The sequence below is a fragment of the Indicator indicator genome, chromosome 5 (assembly GCF_027791375.1).
Source record: "Indicator indicator isolate 239-I01 chromosome 5, UM_Iind_1.1, whole genome shotgun sequence".
Lineage (NCBI taxonomy): Eukaryota > Metazoa > Chordata > Aves > Piciformes > Indicatoridae > Indicator > Indicator indicator.
In genome coordinates this window covers 24,304,452-24,324,503 of record NC_072014.1, presented here as the reverse complement: position 1 = coordinate 24,324,503, position 20,052 = coordinate 24,304,452, and the positions used below count along the sequence as shown (strand labels likewise).

Here is a 20,052-nt window from a genome sequence, read left to right as displayed (position 1 = left end):
CGACAGTAAGTAGTACAGGAAAGAAGTGAACATCCATCAAAACCCAACCTTCAGTTGCCATAACTGAATCTACGCTAACACATATTTCAAAAGCATAGCAAACGAGATTTACCAAACAGAAGTTGAAAATACACCATGCACCTGTACAGGTTAGGGGTTGGCCTGCTAGAGAGTAGCTCCACAGAAAAGGACCTTGGAGTCCTGGTTGATAGTAAGTTATCCATGGGTCAGCAATGTGCCCTTCTGGCCAAGAAGGCCAATAGTATACCCAGGTGCATTAGGAAGAGTGTGTCCAGCAGGTTGAGGGAGGTTCACCTCCCCCTCTACTCAGCCCTAGTTAGACCACTTCTAGAATATGTACAGTTCTATGCTCTCCAGTTCCAGAGGGACAGGGGAGAGTTTGATGGAAAGCTATGAGGATGATTAAAAGACTAGAGCATCTCTCTTACCAGGAAAGACTGAAAGACCTGGAGCTGGAGAAGAGGACACCTTATCAATGTCTACAAATACCTGAAGGGTTGCTGTCAGAAGGATGAATCCAGTCTCTTTTCAGTGATACCCAAGTGACAGGACAAGGGGCAACCACAGGAAATTCCATCTCCACGTGCGAAAAAATCTTCTTTACTGTAAGGGTGACAGAGCACTGGAACAGGCTGCCCAGAGAGGATGTAGAGTTTCCTTCTCTAGAGATCTTCAAACCCACCTGGATGTGTTCCTGTGTGACCTAAGTGGTCCTACTTTGCAGGGGGGTTGGACTCAATGATCTCTGGAGGCTCCTTCCCTAGCATTCTGTGATTCTGTGATTTTAAGAGTGTATAAAACATGCATACACACTAATATTTTTTTTCATCTCACAATGTAAATTACAGTTGTTAGATGGCACCTTTTGGCAAAAGGGTATCCTCACTCTCCTCCTTGTTATAGCTCACACATAAGGGAGTATTTCAGCTGGGTCAGACTAAAAGACAGAACCTTAAAGTGATCCGCCCTCAGGAAAGTTTCTTCCTCACTTGGAGTCTTGAGTTCACTGTATTTAGAGTGTATCAAAGTTTCTTGCACCATCATCACATCACCAGGTAATGGCTGCTATTAAGGATAGTGCACTGTACTCACTGAAAAAAAAAAAAAAAACAAACACCTGGGGGGAAAGTTACAGAAGAAGTAAAATGAGAAGCAGTGTTCTTAACAGCCACACACTGAACCTGGTGCTCTAGCAGTGGCAATTCCAGTTGGCATGGCTTTTCAGAAATACAGTACCAATGCAGTTGTCATAACTGGCTAGCATACTCTGAATATCATAATTTTCTAAGATGTTTCTCTCAACTCTTTAACTGTTGGTAGAAGAATAAAAGTAATTAAAATTGTCAAGATTCAAACATTTTCATGAATTAGGAAGCTGTTGACTTTTGAAAAGTAAAAAAAATCCGTACCAAATGCTTTCAAAAAAGTGAAATCTTAACATTTTCCTGTATATTTCTTCATTGCACTATATATATTTATTTATTATATTACTATCCATTACATAGCTGAAGAACATGGGAGGGAGGAGGATGTATCTTGGGGTATCTCCCTAACCTTGTAAACCATGAGTTCAGAGGCTGGCTGTGCAGCCCCTTTTATTTTCCTATCCTTGCTACATGATATTCAGCCAAAAGAGCCCTGCATTCCCCTTCCGAGAATTACTGCAACGTATATAGGAAGAACATATGTGTAAACACATACATATATTGAAACATATGCATCATGTTACATACATATCTGTGTACATACACATTACACACACAAATGTGTGGCTGCACTATGGAGAGCAAGACTGGCTTTTTGAAACAGAGGATTAGTTTAGGGTCTTACAGCCTCTCCACACTTCGCAACTCCATGCTCCCTGCCATGGATGCTGATGACATCTCCTCGGGAAAGAGAGCTATTGTAACTGTGCTGTAGCCCACACTGTCTACTCACATAAATTGGAATCGCTCCATTTGAAGTCAATGGAGCTGCATCAATTTGCGCAAGCAGAAGAGCTGGCCAAGTATGTACTAGTTACTTTACATTCTGAGAAGACAATGTTCATAATTGAAAGTAATACCAAATGCTCTTAGTAAATACTATGAATTATTCAGATTAAACATAGAGCCTTCAAATGACTCCATAAAAATGTTCTAAACAGCTGTGGCTTGTAATTGGAACTGACTGGCAAACTGGAAAGTATTGCACAAAGTCTGAATTTGACTTGATATCTAAGTAAAATGAGTATAGCGCTAACCATGCTCTGGAGCCTGGCTGGGGTTACACATGGTTTTCTACTAATGCTGTTTTTTCTTTAGGCCTTTTCTTCTTTGCAGCTGCAGTAATCCTAAGTAGAGCAAAGCGTTTTGCTCTACATTTGAGGTATGAGGATTGCATATTCATTGATATGTACAATTCACACAGCATCAGCGAGGTAGGTGATGAAAACAGATGCTGGGAAATTAATGGTTTGGAGTGGAACCAGTGGTTTTCTACTATATCAATACACTCCAGTTCCTAGAATAAAGAATTGTTGCTTTGCACCTCTAGCTTTATTTCAAAATAGCTCAACAAGCTTCACAGTGAAAACTGACTTGTAGACAGCTGTATCTGTGGCTAATAATCAAGGGCCTGTCTACTTAAGTATTCAGAACGACTGTGTCCCATCTTCAGAGGCCTGTATATCTTGTTTATATGACAGTCCCCATCCTTTTTAGGTATTCAGAAGCCATGTGAACATAGTCTCAGGCTGCCCAACGTAGGTGGCCCGGATTAAACAAGGCCCTTTCAATCCTAACCATGCTGTGATTCTGTGATGGTGTGTTTGAAGCGTTCTGAAACATTTCTAATGAATGACTGCAATGTTACCTGTTAGTAGCACAGGCCTGCAAATTGATGTTGTGTATGTTTTGAAGAGGGTTTTTTTGACACTCGCAGCATCCTAGGACGTTTTCCCCCAGGTCATCAAAATATATGTCTGCCTAATTATAGAGCTTTCAGGTTAGACATTATTCTAGCAACTCAGTATAAATGTCACAGTCTGCTGAAGACATATTCCCATTCTTTGGCAAGAACACTGTGTAAGGCAAATAAATTAACAACATGAAAAACAATGAAGCAAAAGTGACAGCAGCATGATGCACTTTTTTTTTTTTCATGTTTTATCTCCACAACTGCTTCCTACAAACCAAGGTAAATGGTGGACAGTTTGGAAGATGTGTATTCTGATTGCCTTAGGAAACAAACAGCCGTAAGGGCAGATTAATAACGAAACAGCTATTTCATCTCTTGGGAAAGAGGCATCTTCTCTTATTTTATTTGACACATTTTCCTGAAATGTCCCTTATGTCAAATACTTCCAGAAGCTTCTGACTATAGAATTCTGGGCAGGGTGTGAGCAACACATTGCATTACCTTATCACTTATAGTATCCACAAGAGGTCAATTTATCTGAGCAAATTTCCAGAGCTTACACAATTTTCAAAAGTGTATAAAAAAACCCCCAAAGGTGCAGAAACTTAAAGACAGCTTAATATATTGATATTTAGGTGAGATTGATACCACAGTTATTGAAAATTGCTCTAGGTTCCTATTGACATATTCAGGTATATAAAGCCTTTAACCATTCTTGGTTAAGTGCTTGATTTTTCTCTTTGACTGCAATTTTACAATGGTTTCTGTGAAGTTTTATCAATGTAAGAAATTAAGAATTAAATCTCAGTAATTTCAACTGAATTGTATCCCTTATTTGTAAAATAACCACATTGCTGAGACTACTGTTATATGCAGCAAATGCACACAGGACCATGCAATCAACATCTAATTAGCTCCACTTCATGTTATATTTGCTTAATGTTAAATTTCTCAGGGCTATAATTTTTTTTTCCTTTAACAATTATAGCAGTAGAATTTTAATTACATTACCAACTGAAAGCTCATTAACGTCACGTAATTGGCAGCATTTCCAAAAAAACCTGAACTAATTGAGTATTTTCTGAAGAGTTCCCATCAAAGTATAATTTAACCATTACAAACAGCTTGGCAACTACATTTACATAAAGATGTGTCTGAGGAATGTTCTCATGTGTGGAAAATCAGATTTGATATTGCTATTAACAAAACGAAGGAAGCTGTTACATAGCAAATCACTTCCACATTTTAATGATTTTGGCTAAACCCCATATTTTTGTCAAGAGGGTCAAAATGAAACCCCTTGCTTTTCCACAAAGCAGCAGCATCCAATCTGTGACTGAGTGTTAGGAAGCAGCTTGCTTTGTGGAAAGGCTACTCCACTCTCTTTTCCAGGTTACTTTGTTCCCTCACTGGCTAATAGCAGAGACGAGATACAGTATTAGACCATGGTTCTTATGCAGTAGGCTAGCTCAGATTTTTTTTACCATCTACAATGGATCTCTTGCCAACTGCCTTGTTCATATTCTCCTTAATTTAATTACTAATCAAAAGAATAGAAGTATTACAGTCATTGTTAGCCTCTAGCATTCTTTAAAGATCCCCTAAGATAATTTCACTGGAAACAAAGCAAAGAAAGCATGCATAATCCTTTGATCCTTTCCCTCCAGTCTGGGATGAATGATGTTAAGATTAATTTGAACGGAGAGTAAAAGCAGGCTAATATGGGCAAATACAGGAGGAAACCCCACTGAGGTAAAATATCTATCACAAACATCTTGCTTTCATATTTAAACTTGAACACTGAGAATTTTGCAGAATCAAGGTTTCAAATAAGAGTTGAATACAATTTGAACACAGCATTCAATATTCCTGATGATTATCCAAACTTCACCTTTAAATATTGTGCGTTCCTATCCCTGCTTGGATTCTTTCCAAGAAATTAGAAATAATGGTACTTGTTAGGATGCTAATTAGGTATGGCACTGCTTTCTTTGTTCTTTCCCACTTTACCGTTTTAGTTAACAAAGACAAGCATATTCATCTAGCAGTGTGCCTTTGCAAAGGACCACCTACCTTTGCACTGCAGAAGGTAAGTTTAATCAAGAGGGTAATAAATGAACATGGCATTTTGCATTCCGATTTTATTTTTCCTATCGAATAGGTGTTAAATATGCCAAAACATGTATTAACGTAATGTTTGCTAATTTACAATAAGAAAAGTGGATGTAAACATCAAGTTTAAAACTTCAAATTTCCTGTTATCAGTTCAACTGAAAACTATACAACCTGGGCACTGTTACCGTTGTGCTCTCCAGAGATGCATCAGCGTGCTGTGAATAGCCTACTTATTCTGACAAAGAAAAACATTGTTTGAGGAAGTGGGTCATATGTGTGTAGAGATGCTTGCTGGAAAGGCCTGGAATTCCGTGGTTCTGGTCAGTATACCACTGAAAAATAAATAAAAAAGCCATAAACACCGTATGTTGTGTTTTCAATTCTGCAATAGTTAAACAATGCAAGAACTTTATTTTATCATCATATAGAAGAAAGTGTATGCCCCAGGAAAACCGAGGGACTTGCTAATCTTTTATTCTTTCCATTAGTTTCAAGTATATTCATATTCTTACTGGAAAAAAAAAGTTTCTAAACATTCTGTAACTCAGGAGTTAGCATTACTACCTCAGTACTGACAAGTTAGTTGTATCAAGACAGGCAAAAGAGCTTTGAAATACCCTAGCGGCATGGCCCTGGCAGTAGGGGTTACAATCTTGCTTAGGAATACTAGGATCTAAGCAACAAGCTTTTGGCTAAATGTTGTGGAATTCTATTTGAAACATCCTGAGTTACAGCAGACCCATGAACAATATGAATGTTGTACTGCAGATAGAATACATATATGAATTATGCCAACTCTTAGGAATAACTGATATTCCACTGTATCTGAACTAGATTGACTAGAACTGCATACAGCATTCCAGATACTTGAGAAATAACCCAGGTTTGTTAAATATCAATGAAGGAGGCAAAAAATATATGAGAAGGGGCCTATAAACTCCAAGCACAGGGGGATCCCCATGTGATCCCTTTTCTTGGGAGTTCATGGCCCTAGAAAAATAGACTTAGGCAGAAAGCCAGTATACTTGATAGCAGGCAAACACTTTGGTCATTAGCCCCAAGAAAAAAGGTGCAGAAGCAGAGTTTATCATGATATTCAGAACTACTTTTCCCTTGTTCATTCCTCATTTAAAACCTCTAACCTTGGTATTTCTCTTTTTCCTGCAGCTGCTGCCCTAAGCAAGTCTTGCAGAGAACATTCCCCCCCGCCTCCCCCCACCCTCCCCCCTGGATTCTGGATAGAGTGGTTGGATATCATCTACACATTTTGCTTGTTTCCCTTGGTGCCTGTGGCAAGTTTCATAAGGAAGCTGGATTCTCATTCTTCTCCTTGGCTCAGTTTAAAAGCCTCAGAATTATTCTTGACAATAGAGAAATCCTGCTAGCATCCAAAGGGCAAGAAGAATGAAAGAAAGGAGCAGGCAAAACCTTTCAGGAAGAAATTGTTTATGAAGAGTAACAAATGCACTAGCAATTGGCAGATTTTGCAGCATTCTCAGATAAAAAAGCTGTAAGCCAGTGTTCACATTGAAAACTAGTTGTCTATTTACCATTGCCTGGAAATCCACCTCTGCATTAACCAGAGCTTTTGCAATTTGTGCTGAGTTCTGAAAATGTACATTATCTGAAAAAGAAAAAAAGAGATTGAAATGTGTAAATACCACAAAGCATAAAGTTATACTACATTAAGTTGTGTCCACTAATTATCAAGTGATACAGTTGACATTACTAAGAACAAGTAAGCATCTTATGTCATATGGAAATCTACCAAAGATCTAAGCACTGACTCTAATCAAAGGCATAGAAAGATACTTAATGTTTTTCAAACAAAGTGATTCTGGGTCTGTATTTGTACTGCCATTTGCAAACCTCACCATCTGCTGTTCCATGGATGAGAAGATACTCCACGTTTTGGAAATTCTTTGCTCTTGCCATCACAGTTGAATTCTGTTAAGAGCAAAAATGAACAGTTCAGCAGCTTCAATTTAAACCACTCAGCCACAGAGTTGAAAGGCTTTCTTTATTTAGTAGAACAACAATTAAACAGTTGGACTGGCTGGCATAATAATGACTGCAGTGACTTCATACCGGTCTGAGATTATAATAGAAGCTATATGTATCTAGTGCCTTTTCTAAGGGCCAGTTCTTGAAAAGCACAGCATTAGCCATGTGTCATTCCCTGACCACTGTAACTTGTGGCTACCCAGACAGTTCTACCAGTGCAACGTGGTATTGAGCGTTTCTGTTCATTGAGTTGGGATAGACAGTAAGTACCAAGATCATGATCCAAAATCTTTAATGGGAGTCTTTCTACCAACTCCTTCAGGTGTTAATTCAGGGCTCTCTGTATCCAGAGCTGGTATATGTGCTGCTAGAGGAAGCTATCAACTTCCTATCAATCTGGAGAAAATAAGGCAGACAGCCTGTTCTGGGTAGGGAAAGCTGTTCTGACTATTTAGTAAGCTGGTGATGTTAACACCAGAGAGCTAAATTTCTGTGAAACAGTTTGCGTATCACAGCTAACAGTACACACCAAAACCTTATAAACATCAACATTTTAACCTCTATTACATGAGTTCTTTGCTAGGCTAATGGTTTGCACTGGCAGAACTGTCTGACTTGTCCAAGTGAGAAAATAAGAATCCTTCAATTTAGCATATTTAGGATTAATAAATACAAAACCACTAGTAACTCTGGAGATAATCAGTTTCGCAAGCGGTAGTGTAGCTGCTACGGGACTGTCAGGTGCTGCCAGGAGCTGGTGGGTTAGTTTCTTTCCTTACATTTCTACTTGTCCATGAAGTGTGATTCAGGCTTAAGGCAGTGCAACACAGAAAGAGAATTCTCACCTTGTAGTGCTCAAGATTATCAGACTCTACAGGAAGACCCATAAATCGTTCTGTGTAGATAGATGCTGTGATATTAAAGAAGAAAAAAGTCATAGATAAAGAATGTACAGATATTTTTCTGCCTGCAGTCACATGCAGCAAATTAAATATTGTTTAGCTGTATCTGTTCTGTTTGGTTTCCTCATAATGCACCAAATTTAAACATATTTTTTAAAAAATAAACTATGAAGGTTAATTAATAAATGTTCTCCCAACTGTCCTTGCAGAAATAGTGGCTTGATACTCATTTGTGGAACCAACAGAAGGTTGTGTGGATAAAGTTAATTAACTGATACTGCTTTATGCTATTGGATTGAACTCCAGAAATCAGTTTAAATGAGCCAATAAAGGTACACGGTGGAAAGATGACACAGACTATTTTTGACACCTGAAGAACTTGAGCAGAATTTCAACCTAGGATGGGTATGGGCATATACAGTAAATATGGATAAATATATTGTCCTGTTCCTATTGAATGGATAGAGGCAGCAATTAGGCAGAGCAGGAAATTATATATATATATATATATATATATATATATATATATATATATATATATATATATATATATAAAATATATTGCACTGAAAAAGTGGTGCAATTGCTGTTCAGTTTTCTGTTGAATTCCTTTTTCTAACTACAGCAAAGACTGTTAACAGATTTGACAAAACAAATGTGAATAACTGAACAGTATCTATCACCAAGAAATCAGTATGAACTGCTATCTTTGAGCTGCCTGGGACTTTGTAATCTAACCAAGAGCTGTTATGAAAATTTGTGGGAAACTGACACAGCAGCTGTCACTACCAGAAAATTAAGTTCTTTATGACCTTGCCTTGAAAGAGTAACTGACACATATTGAGCAGTCAGGCTCCAGTATTACAAGAATTTTATTTATATAACAGAGTCAGAGCTTTCTGACAAAGAAGAGCTGGCATTTCCCCCTGCCCTCCATAAAAGAGATAATGGCTATTGTAATCAGTACCTTGTTGTCCAGTTTGATATACTGCATTAGAATAATTTTGTTAAAAAGTGGAACTCTTCCCAGGAAATGAAAATGACTCAATATACTTACGTTCCCATGGTTTATTTTGTATCCTTTGCACATCTTACCACTGGGTACTAAAGATGTGTACTATGTCTCCCAGATCAGCCAAGTAAGGCTTCTGAAGATAATTTATAATAAACTAAGTACCACAAAATTCTAAGTAGCCTATCTTTTGTCAAAATCCTTTATCATTCAATGAAAACAGAAAATGTGCAATATCTGTTGTCAACACAGTATCAAAGAACCATATTGGGCTCAAGTTTTCAATAAAATAGACTCTTTCTGAATGGCTGGCATTACTACAGTATTCTGAGCCAAATTCTCCACTCTCTTTTATCAGTATAGCTACAACAAGTCCACAGAGGTCAGCAGAATTTCATTATAATGACTAAGTGGAAGATTCAGCTTGTCAGTTACTGATGAAGAAATAAGGAGACAAATTGCAAATTTTAATGTAACTGATCTAATGCTTTTAACTATACATTATCCTCGAATGCAATGTCCCTTGCCATCTCAATAACTGTTCTGTTGTTACTAATGCTGAGACAAAATGGAGGTGAATGGGAGGATTTCAGGGAAATGATTGTGGTTCAGACTCTCTGTGTATCTAAAAGAAGGTGGTACAGAATTTAGAAGGTCTAGGGGCCAGTACATCCTCTGACATAGTGATACTTCTTTGAGACTCAAATACGTAGCATCCTGTAGTTTTGTCCCTTACACAGTTCACCCTCATGTTAACATGATCTGTTTGCCAAAACTTATGACTCAGGACTTCCTTCTGTGTCCTTCCTTCCTTCCTTAGTGGAGGTACATTTGTCACTTTGGATTTTTACAATGTGTTTTTAGCAAGATTCTTTAACTTCTTCCTGAAAATTCAGATGAAGTAAAGATTGTGATGGTGTGGGCCTATTCTACTTAACTGAAAAGCTTCTCTCACTTTCTAATTAATGGAAAATATTTATAACTCTTCCTTTACTGAGGGAATTTTTCAAAAACAGTGCTTCATGCCTGCATTCTGGAAATAATTTTGCAATCGTGAGTGAAAAATGTCTTAAAAAAAAATTGATGACAGTGAAAACATGAAGACTATGCTTCCTGTGTCATACAAATGTTTTCCCCTTTGTTTGCAAAACACCATAAATATAAGAAATGTCTGTACTAGCAGTCAGGGAAGGAATCTTTCCTATTTAACCAAAAAATTTTCTCGTAACCAAGACTTCTTAGCAAACAACCATATGCTAAGTAAATGTGTTCAAAGTGCTACATTTTGCTCATTGAAAACATGCATGCCATGATTCTTTTTTTACACTAAGGTTCCTTTAGACTGTGCCAAAAGCTTAACAGGTCTGCAAGTAAGTGTAAGTATGCGCCTCCTTTATTCACACAGTAAGGCCCTTGGTTTATAATGCTAGAGCTGTTTCCTCTGAACAGTTTGGAGCTTAAGCCAATAAATATAAATAAAAAGTAGGTCTCCTAACACAACAAAACAGGAGGTGTGGTTGAGAAACATCTAAAGGGAAAAAATATTTTATTTTAAAAATTGTATCAGACACAACTGAGTCTGTTTCTTTTCCAGTGCTTTTGGGAAGTAACTTTACAATCATCAGAGACACTGATTCCTGACATAGATCATCTGCAGTATCTGAAGTGCACTGTGATTCCACTACTGGCAGAAAAATAATTTCATCTGTTTCATCTGGTACTGTTTTAACACGATTTTTAAGGAGATCACTCTTGAGTATAGCAGTTTATCAAGAGGGCTTTACCAACTTAGTGATGTGCATATGGGATTATCTGGTGTACCTTTTCCATGTGGCAAAGTTTGTTCCAAACTGCCAATTTCAGGCAGATATTTTTAGGAAGGAAAACTTTAAACTCATGGTCTTGAGAATTTTCTGTCTAAGTAATTGCAATATCTTTAAGTTTCATATTGCCAGTCTCCTCCAATGATTTTATTTAGAAAGTTACTAAATGCTATATCTTGCTTTTCAAGTCAGTATTTATGACAAGTTTTCATACCGTAATATTCCCAGCTAGAAACAGGAGCCACAGCCATTCCACATTTAAATAATCCACTGCCAGATCCAAGTGCCAAAGAAGTTACATACCCACCATAGGACTGGGGAGAAATCACAGACAGTTTAAACTTATCAGTGAAATATAATTTTGTTTTCTGAAACAACTTAATATACATTAATTCCAAAGTAAATATTTGATTTTGCATGCAAGAAGGACAAAGCAACAAAGCCTTTTTAATTAGGGGGGAAAAAAAAAAGTATTTGTTTCAAATGAACCTGATGTGATTTCTTGTGAGAGAGGTTACATTATTTGCTACAGCTTTAATGCTTATCACTTCTGCTCTTATTACCACCTAGAATGCTAGAAAAACTTCAAGGTAATCTAGTTCAACCTCTAGCTCAAAACAGGGCTGCCCTCAGATTTAAATGAGGTTGATCAGAATCACATCCACATTCTACAGCCTCTCTACTCAATCTGATTCACCGCTGATCACTGTTGTAAAATTTTTTTTCCTAAAACCTAACCAAAATTTCCCTTGTGGCAACTTGTGATCATTGCCTCTCATCCTTTTAGTGTGCATCTCCAAGAAGAGTTAAGAGTTTTTCCCTCTCATAACAAACTACTTAGCTTTTGCTAATCAGGCGTATCAGTAGACGTGGCTACTTCAAACCTTGAGATTGGAGCAATTCCTTCGTTTTGCCTGCCACTGTTTCTGTTGTTTTCTGAATTGTTTCCTCAAACTGAGATTCAGCAAGCAAGAATAAGTTCATAGCTGGAATTTAGGAAAAGTAGTAAGTAAGCCTGAATATCAGAACAGATCTGTACAACTATGAGGGTTAGCTGCTGAGACAGGAAAATAAAAAGCATTTGGTTTGGCTGTCCATATGATGTGGAACTGGGATTGGAAAATATTTGTATAAAGTCCTTGGGAAATAATGGGTTACTATTCACTATGGAATGGAGGGAGAGCAAAATATGAGGTGTGTCATGAAGAATTCTAAAGATCATCAACTGCATCAGTAGCATATGAAAGACTAAGGGAAATAAGCAAAACTATTAAATTTTTTGTACAAATGTACAGTGTAACAGACAGAGAGATAAGAGTTCACAACCTGAATTGCTTTAGTGGTTATTTAAGAGCTTTTGCCACCCAGAAGAGTTTGCTAAGTTGCAGGCCATAAATATGGGAACACATTTTGACTCCTTTCAAAGGTTATGGACCAGGAAATGGTATAATAGAAAAAAATGGGAAAAAAGACTGAGTAATAGTGCTGTTATTTGAATATTATGTTGGTTGCTGGGACACAGTGCTTTTAGATGTGTGAAATCTCTTAACTGATTCTGGAAACACTGTAGTGAAATAAAATATGATATGATTAAAAAAATTAAATTATTTTTATGTGGCCTTAACTTAATGCCATGTTAGAGTAACTCACTTCTAACTGTCTGTGTCACTTAATTTCACCATATGGTACCCCATTTCATCCTGGTGTTATAGTAGTGTCTGACAAAAATTAATTTAAATATTAGTTGATAGAAGCTTCACAGAAAGTTTTTAGAAGTGCTGCTCATGTGCTAAGACCAAGCAACTTCTATAGCTGCAGCTGAGTTGAATCTTACAAGACCCATCCTCTTGTGTGATTCTGGGCATCCTCTTACAATGAAAGGGGGCCAAAAAACCCAAACAGACAAGGAAAAATAAAACAAACACTGACATATCAGAATTCTCCTGGCTAAGACAGGCATTTAATGAAATAATAGGTCTTTCTGAATGATAATCAAAGAAAAATGAACATGTAAAAAGACAAAAATAGTGGGAAACATTAATGGGTGTCTAACATATCACTTTACTCCGTAAGCTTTTTCTAATTAGTGCTGCCTGTTACTGCTGGATAGATGATACTGATTAACTTAGGGAAGGAGTAAGGCTGGCTAACATAGGCCTGGCCTCCAACCCTCTTTAGCATTCCTTACAGTGCTGTCTCTAATCCATGAGAAACTCAGGTGTTGCTTAACAGCTCATTTTCCTGCATAGTATAATTCTGTTTTGCTGAAGCTGGGTAGGAGGCAGGGCTCCACTACTACCTAGGCATTCTTGATCCAGACATTCCTGGCCATTGAATCAGATGGTCTAAACATCTTAAAAAATCTCTGTAAGGGCCTGTGTGGCATTTCTGCTGCCAGTAAAGTTGGCTTCAGTTCTCTCATACATAACATTACCAATAGGTCTGCATCTCATTTTCATGAATGGTCCTACTTTGAAGGTGACAGCACAAGAAGAAAACAACCACCAACCACTCCAATAATTTATTTTTCTCCTATTAGAATGCAGTGCTATTCTAATATATGTATTTGAAGTATGCTACTCTCTTTCTGAGTGCCTAAGTGTAATGGACTTTCAATACATCTGGCTATAAAAAAAAATTCCAGGAGTGTTACAAAGCATATGAAGAAATCAAAGATGAAAACCAGAATGGCTAATTGCTTGGAATGACTTCTATACTGTCCAATTTTTCCACTTCTTGGTGAAGCTGTCAACATTGTACACCCCTCAGACCCACATACATCCCTGAAGACCATTTCAAAGCCAAGCATCATGATTCAGAATGATGCAAGGGTCACATTTTCTGATGAGAGATATTCAAAGGACTTTTCTCATTATTTTAATCTCACATCACAAGGACAATACTTGAATTTTGATACCATGCCAGTAAGTCCCTAAGTTAAAAGTAAAGCCAATTACAACATCTCAATTTTGCATGACTTCAAGTCCAAACAATGCATGAGACATAAATTTTCAAAATTCCCTCTACAGCTGTCAAGATTAAGCCCTTTTTGGGCTTGAAATTTTTGGGAATACCATCAAACACTGGTAGAAGAAACTTCATACAGATTTAAGACAGAATAAGGAAGAATAAAAAAAATATATACTGCAGGATTATTTAAAGATAGATACAAAAGCTCCAGCCACTTACCCAGCCCCATATTGCTATTCGTTTCTCATCAATAAAGCCCATTTCTATAAATTTCCTGTGAAAAAAAGAAAATCAGAGAAATAAATGCAGTATTGCAGAAGATTCCTAATACTATAACAAATTAGCAAAAAGTAATTTTTCCCTTCACGTTTTTTCACATATAATACCAATTTGAGCTAACTAACAATCAGCATAGCATGTCTGATTTCTGCAAAGCATCAATTATTCAATTAATAGATATTTCAGAGGAAGAGTTTTTCTTGAAAGAATAAAATATGCTGAAATCAATACTTTCTTCATAACAATTGTGGATCTGGCCCAACTGGCTTCTTGGCAAAAAATGTTCTTTTTTCTTATACAGGGAACCCATGTGGATATTTAGACCAGAGTAGACATCATACATTAATCATGTTGCATATACATATAGGTACAGACATGCACTCATACACATGCAGAGAAAACAGTTCAAAAAGCATGTGCCTACTAATAACCACATTTCATTTCCCATAACGCTACCTTTTCACAGGCTATTATTGTTTTAATCATTTTAGTACCATTAACATTTAGACCTGCAAGATGCTTGACATACTTGTCTTACAATCAGCTGATTCTCTGATGTCTCAAGAGGCACAGTATCAACCTCTGAGACTGGGGATTCCCCAGAGCAATCACATTTATTTTTTATGTGCCTGAAAAGTGAAGAGCACATATTACCACTATGTGGTCAAAGAGAATAACAAATATTAGTTCTCCCACAAAAATTGTGCTTCAGCCTCAAGGCTCTGTTTCCAGAGGTGTATTAGCAAAAGGAGAGAAAAGAGGACGAGGCAAATGATTGCAAAGGTTCAAGAGTGACACATAAACAAATGAGGTTCGGATACATCCCAAGACATGTATTAGCCTTATTCTATTTGGCAAACACAATGGATTGACAACACCCAAAATGTGGGATACTGTCTAGGTGGGACAAAATTAGAAAAGCCAAAATATGATTCAGCTTTGTTACATTGCTGTCTTAATCCCTGAGGTTCTTCATACAGTAAAGCCCCTCCAAGAACTTCCCACTAGAGTATAGGATCCTCTCATGCATCTGAAATCATGTGTTAGATCAGGAAGATGGAATGCACTACATTTAACTGAATAAAAATTTAGTCTAGGTGCTGACAGAAATCTGGGGAGTGTGAAGTATGAGGTCATTTCTTCACAGCCTCTCACTAGATTTTGTAAGTGCAGAAGCAATTTAAGTTCTCTCTGTCTCTGAATTTTATGTCTGAGTGACAATTCAGAGTAATAAGAAAACATTCTCTCTCTTGTGATATTTCAGACTATGATGTTTCTGCTAAAAGTTTCAAGAAAGAAAATCATATAATAGATTAATCCGACATGACATACAGCTATTCTGTATCACTGAAAAGGATAATAGTGTGTTTATATCATTGAGGAGGAAATGAACTTTCAGGAAGCAGAAAGAGGAAGAAACCCTCCTCACACACATTGTATATACATGCAGTGTTTCCAGGTAAGTAGAGAAAGCCATGGAAATCTGGACTGCTACACCCAGTTTCTAGCTAAGCTTCTCATAGTCAAAGTCTGTTAAGGGGGAAAGAGGGTATTTACTGCTGCACATGAAAATATATCCATGCTCTGATGTGCTGTGAACTTCAGACTTGACCTTTAGCTAATTACCATGGTATATCACTATAGTTCTTTGGCTAATCTTAGGTCTCCCCTACAGGGAGAATTTCATAATAATGGACAATATATTTGTTTATCACTCATCACTGACACTTATGTTTCCTTAGGCCTAAGACTGAAGCCTCTGATGATGGTGTTACAATATTGAAGTGGTGAGGTCCAAGCATGGACTTGGTAATATATAAACTTAATATACTACACAAAACCTCACCAACATCAAGCATCTAGCAATATTTTATTTCTAGCAATCTTCTTGTCTTATTTCCTGGAGACCTCAGCTCTCCAGAAGAAAGGCTGAGAAGTATATGTAATATGTTTTTAACATTATTTCTTGTAGCTATGTAAATATAACAGTTCTAAAAGGACATATGCTACTTACTTGACTGCTGAGATTTGGTCTTCAACTTCATAGACTCCTAGTCTTCTATATACTGCATGCAAAATCTTGTCACCTTGGTAAGCTGTTCCTCTGCCGTCCACCAGAGCAACAATAATTCCCTCTTTGCTTGCAAGATAGGTAATCCAGCTAATGCTAAATGTTTCTTTCACATTCTGACTGCATGGTCCTCCATATCTAAGGATGAAAATTCACACATTTTCAAATCACATTTATAAATTTATAATAATTATTGGATACTGGACTACAGCTATAGTTAAAGTTTCTCCACAAGTATGTTGCTATATGCCTGTGGTTCAGAGAATTCAGTAGATAAAGAATTCAACTACCTTTTTCATATATTTGTGAGATTTTGCTATCTAAAATACATTTTAATCCTTTAGATCTTCTGCCTAAGGCAAACCATTTTTTTTTAGTTCAGACTATGGGGTGCAGCAACAGGTACTTGTTCTAAGAGAAATCCTTGGTAGAGTGATGTCACAAAGACTCAGTTCTTTCCTCCATTCAAATTCCTTAGGTGTAGCAGCCCTTTTTAGTGCTTTTCTGCATTTGATCTCCACATGCAGTCAGCAATGTCAGAGAAAACAGGAGAAAAAAGTTCAGCATGTTACACTTTCTGACCATCTCCAGATTTTTGTTTCAGCAGGAAATATCATGTACTGTTGGAGCTTTGGGCAGAACACACCCCACATAGCTGAGCCATACAGGGAGACACTCCTCATGAGAATGGCCTAATGCAAATTACACATCTGATCTCAAGGACACAACTGACTTTATCTTCTACTCCAAATATCATTCTAACACCATAAGCATTCTTCAAACATTTGGGTCCTCAGAGGTTAATAAAAAAAAAGATGTAAGGTTTATTACATGTACTCAGCAGTCTTTTCTGCTTCTTGTTTTTTTTTGCACCACTGCAATTTTTTTTTGCCTTTCCTGCCTGCAATAAATTAAGTTCATACCAAATGCTCATTAGAAGGAACATTTGATAAAATAAGCCAGTCCTTGTGGTTTAGGAGCATTCAGGGCTTTTTCTTGAAAAATGAAGCAGACTCTTGTATTTTTTATATTAGCAAAGCCAAAATAAATAATTTCAGCATGCCTCGTGATGAACAGAAGCAGTGCAGAGCTAAGAACAACAAGGAATAGCCCACATGCTTTTATGCTTTTTGTTTCTCCAAGGAACTGATGCTTACCATGATAATATTAACATGAAAAAACTCATTCATTTCCAATGGGTTGAATTTCTACTCCAGAAATACATTAAAAAAAAACCACAAGAACAAAGAAAACAGAAGTAAGTAGTTTTGCTTTTGCTTCTGCTTCATAAAATGTTGCATAAAATGTCCTTGGCTTTGTTAAAGTTTAGGAAACACATTTTTCTGACAAAACAACATTCAAAGAAAGGAAGTGTTATTACATACACTTGAATAAGCAGTGGGTACTTCTTGGATCTATCAAACTGTGGAGGTAGAAGCATTTTGTACCACAAATCTGGAAAAGATATGTTATAATTATATCATTAATGGCTAAAATGATTCCTCCAAACATAAACTAGAGTTTGGTGTAATAGTATATGAAAATGAATCAGCATAAACTACCCAGTGCATGAACTGTGAATCACAGAACTGATGAAAGTATTGAGCTGTTGAAGAACAACTTTGGAGAAATAAAGTGCCTACTTTTATTAAAATCATAAGTGAAAACAGTAGTGTATGCAGGACAATACATGTAACGTGTGAACAGTGGTTTACAATTCACATTTTATTACCACCATACTATAATGTTTTTACTCCGTATTTAAACACTTTGCAGTAAAAAAAAATGCATTATGAAGCACGGATGTATTTTAACTCCTATTTTACTGATAGGCAGATACCCTGAGGCACAAATTGGCTGTTACTGAACAGGGCAGAAACAGAACTCCTCTTCCCAATCTCAGGTGCTAACAAGTTTGTTCTACAGAGAGACAACACTTACTGTATCAAAATAGAGGCACAAAGGAGTAAAAGGAATAAAATGTATAATAAGGATGTGCAATTCTTACTTATACCATCCACTTCAAGTTTATTAATTTCTTCTTTTGGCAGCTTGATCTCTTGCAAAGCAGACTGTAGTTCCCAATTGTCTTCCAATACTCTGAGCTCTAAGTAAAAGAAATACCCGAATTATTAACTAAGTAATTGTTCATTCCTACTCATTAATTGAGATGCTTTTATTTTATGGTATTAGGACAGAAAGGAAATCTGTGAATTTTACAAGCAGAATAATGAACTCAGACACTTCCAAATTGGACTTGATCATATAGCTAAATAAAAGCAAGACACTGCTATTACAGTGCACAAATATTTGTTAGATTTACATAGGCTGCAGATTTTGCAGTGCAAACAATTTGACATGTTGCCTCTGATTGTTAGAGTCCTGGATATTATGAAGAACTCCTTTCTCCTGCAGAGTCCTAATCCCAGTCCCATAATATGAGAGAGCTGGAAATGCAAAATTCATCCCATCATGCAAAACACAGTCCTGTATCTTTCCTCTTGCTTACCATAGTAACACGAGTCTAAGCTCTGAACCCCTTGGGCAGTGTGGTTAAGCACATTGATGTTTGGGAATATCTTGTTTCTAGGCAAACACAAGAAACTCAGTTTCTTAAAGGGTTGTAGCAGATCCTTGCATAACCACCATACGGTATATTTCCACACAAAGATACTAAAGTTAACATATAATTGTCCTTAGTAATATACTACTGTACACTTAGTGAACCTATTTTGCTGTTTTTTAAAATCTAAAAAGCATTTACAAATTTTGTTTTGCTTGATTTAGACTTGATTTGCAGTTATATAATTTAAAAAGTACTATTTAAAATTTAGTTAACTTCCAGAATAGACTGCAGAACTACACATTATGAATCCACTGGGTATTACTTATTTGTCTCCCGTGAGTAGTGGGTGGTGAAGAACACATAATGGGTATCTGTGACTTTCAGCTTCACTTTCGAAGTGAAAGAACCTTTTAAAACTGCAGGAGACTTTTCCTTGTTAGTTTAGTCTGTGTTCCTCTCCCCTCCCCCCCCCCCCCCATCCCCCCCCGCCCCCAATGGCAACCACTTCCTGTTTCTGGAGATGCTCAAAAAACCAGAATTACTTCTCTCAGCATATTTTAAACTAGATAGTGGTCAGCATATGCCAGAAATATAACATGGGAATTGGTTCTTTCAAAGCACTCTTGACAAGTTTTGCAGATTCAGGTGGGCTTTTATGGCTGAAAGATCATTCTAGCTTCCAAACTGGTGTATGTTACTTTAACTGCATGCCTTCTACCAAAATTCATGGGTGATAAACTTTCAAAAGGCTGCCAGCTGCAATGAAAATAGATCTACTAAAAATAGTTTTGCACCACAGAAGAAATTATGGAAGCAAGGGACTTAAGGAAAATTAATCCAAAAAAAGGTTATGAAAAAGTCAGAGAGAAGCCTGAATTGGTTTCTATTCCTGAAGAATAGCACAGCAGAGTGAGGTATCATGAAACCAGTGGTGAAGATCTATTAAGTGAAACTGTTCTTTCTAGCAGAGGTTAAAAATCGTGTATTTCTAATTGAGCACTTAGCTGCATTTCATGCAATTCCTACTCTGATAAGGAAGTCGTGGGGACCCTTGAAACACAAGGTCATAATGAAACAGAAAGCTATGACAATAGATTAAAATGAAAAAAATCCATGCATTAGCTGTATTTAAACATCTTTAAAACTTCTGAAACAGAAATACCAGAACATGGTCTTTTAATAAGACAGTTGCAACAGACACCCTGACCAATCTTACCCACCTGCAAACCTTTTTGAGTGGTAAAAAAATAGGATCTACTGACTGCTGTTGGAGTCAAACTAGTCTTATGTTGCAATTCTTTGTCTCATACACGAATCATCATTGATTAATTTAGCTTAAAAATATTGCAGCATTTGTCTCCCTCATGTTTTTATGTGCCTTCTGGTCAGAC

The 20,052-nt window shown here is 36.9% G+C and overlaps 1 protein-coding gene across 1 annotated transcript in view; it reads right to left on the bottom strand.

Moving 5' to 3' along the window:
- Positions 1–5,264: 5,264 nt before the first annotated feature.
- The window catches only part of FAP (fibroblast activation protein alpha), a 37,771-nt gene continuing 22,983 nt past the window's right edge, over positions 5,265–20,052 (bottom strand). The window contains exons 18-26 of the mRNA XM_054381230.1: positions 18,104–18,202; positions 17,481–17,550; positions 16,039–16,233; positions 13,965–14,019; positions 10,990–11,089; positions 7,884–7,948; positions 6,909–6,981; positions 6,585–6,658; positions 5,265–5,366 (exon numbers count right to left, since the gene is read on the bottom strand). Coding sequence (XP_054237205.1) covers positions 5,265–5,366; positions 6,585–6,658; positions 6,909–6,981; positions 7,884–7,948; positions 10,990–11,089; positions 13,965–14,019; positions 16,039–16,233; positions 17,481–17,550; positions 18,104–18,202 — 833 coding nt within the window. The remainder of the gene's footprint in view (positions 5,367–6,584; positions 6,659–6,908; positions 6,982–7,883; positions 7,949–10,989; positions 11,090–13,964; positions 14,020–16,038; positions 16,234–17,480; positions 17,551–18,103; positions 18,203–20,052) is intronic.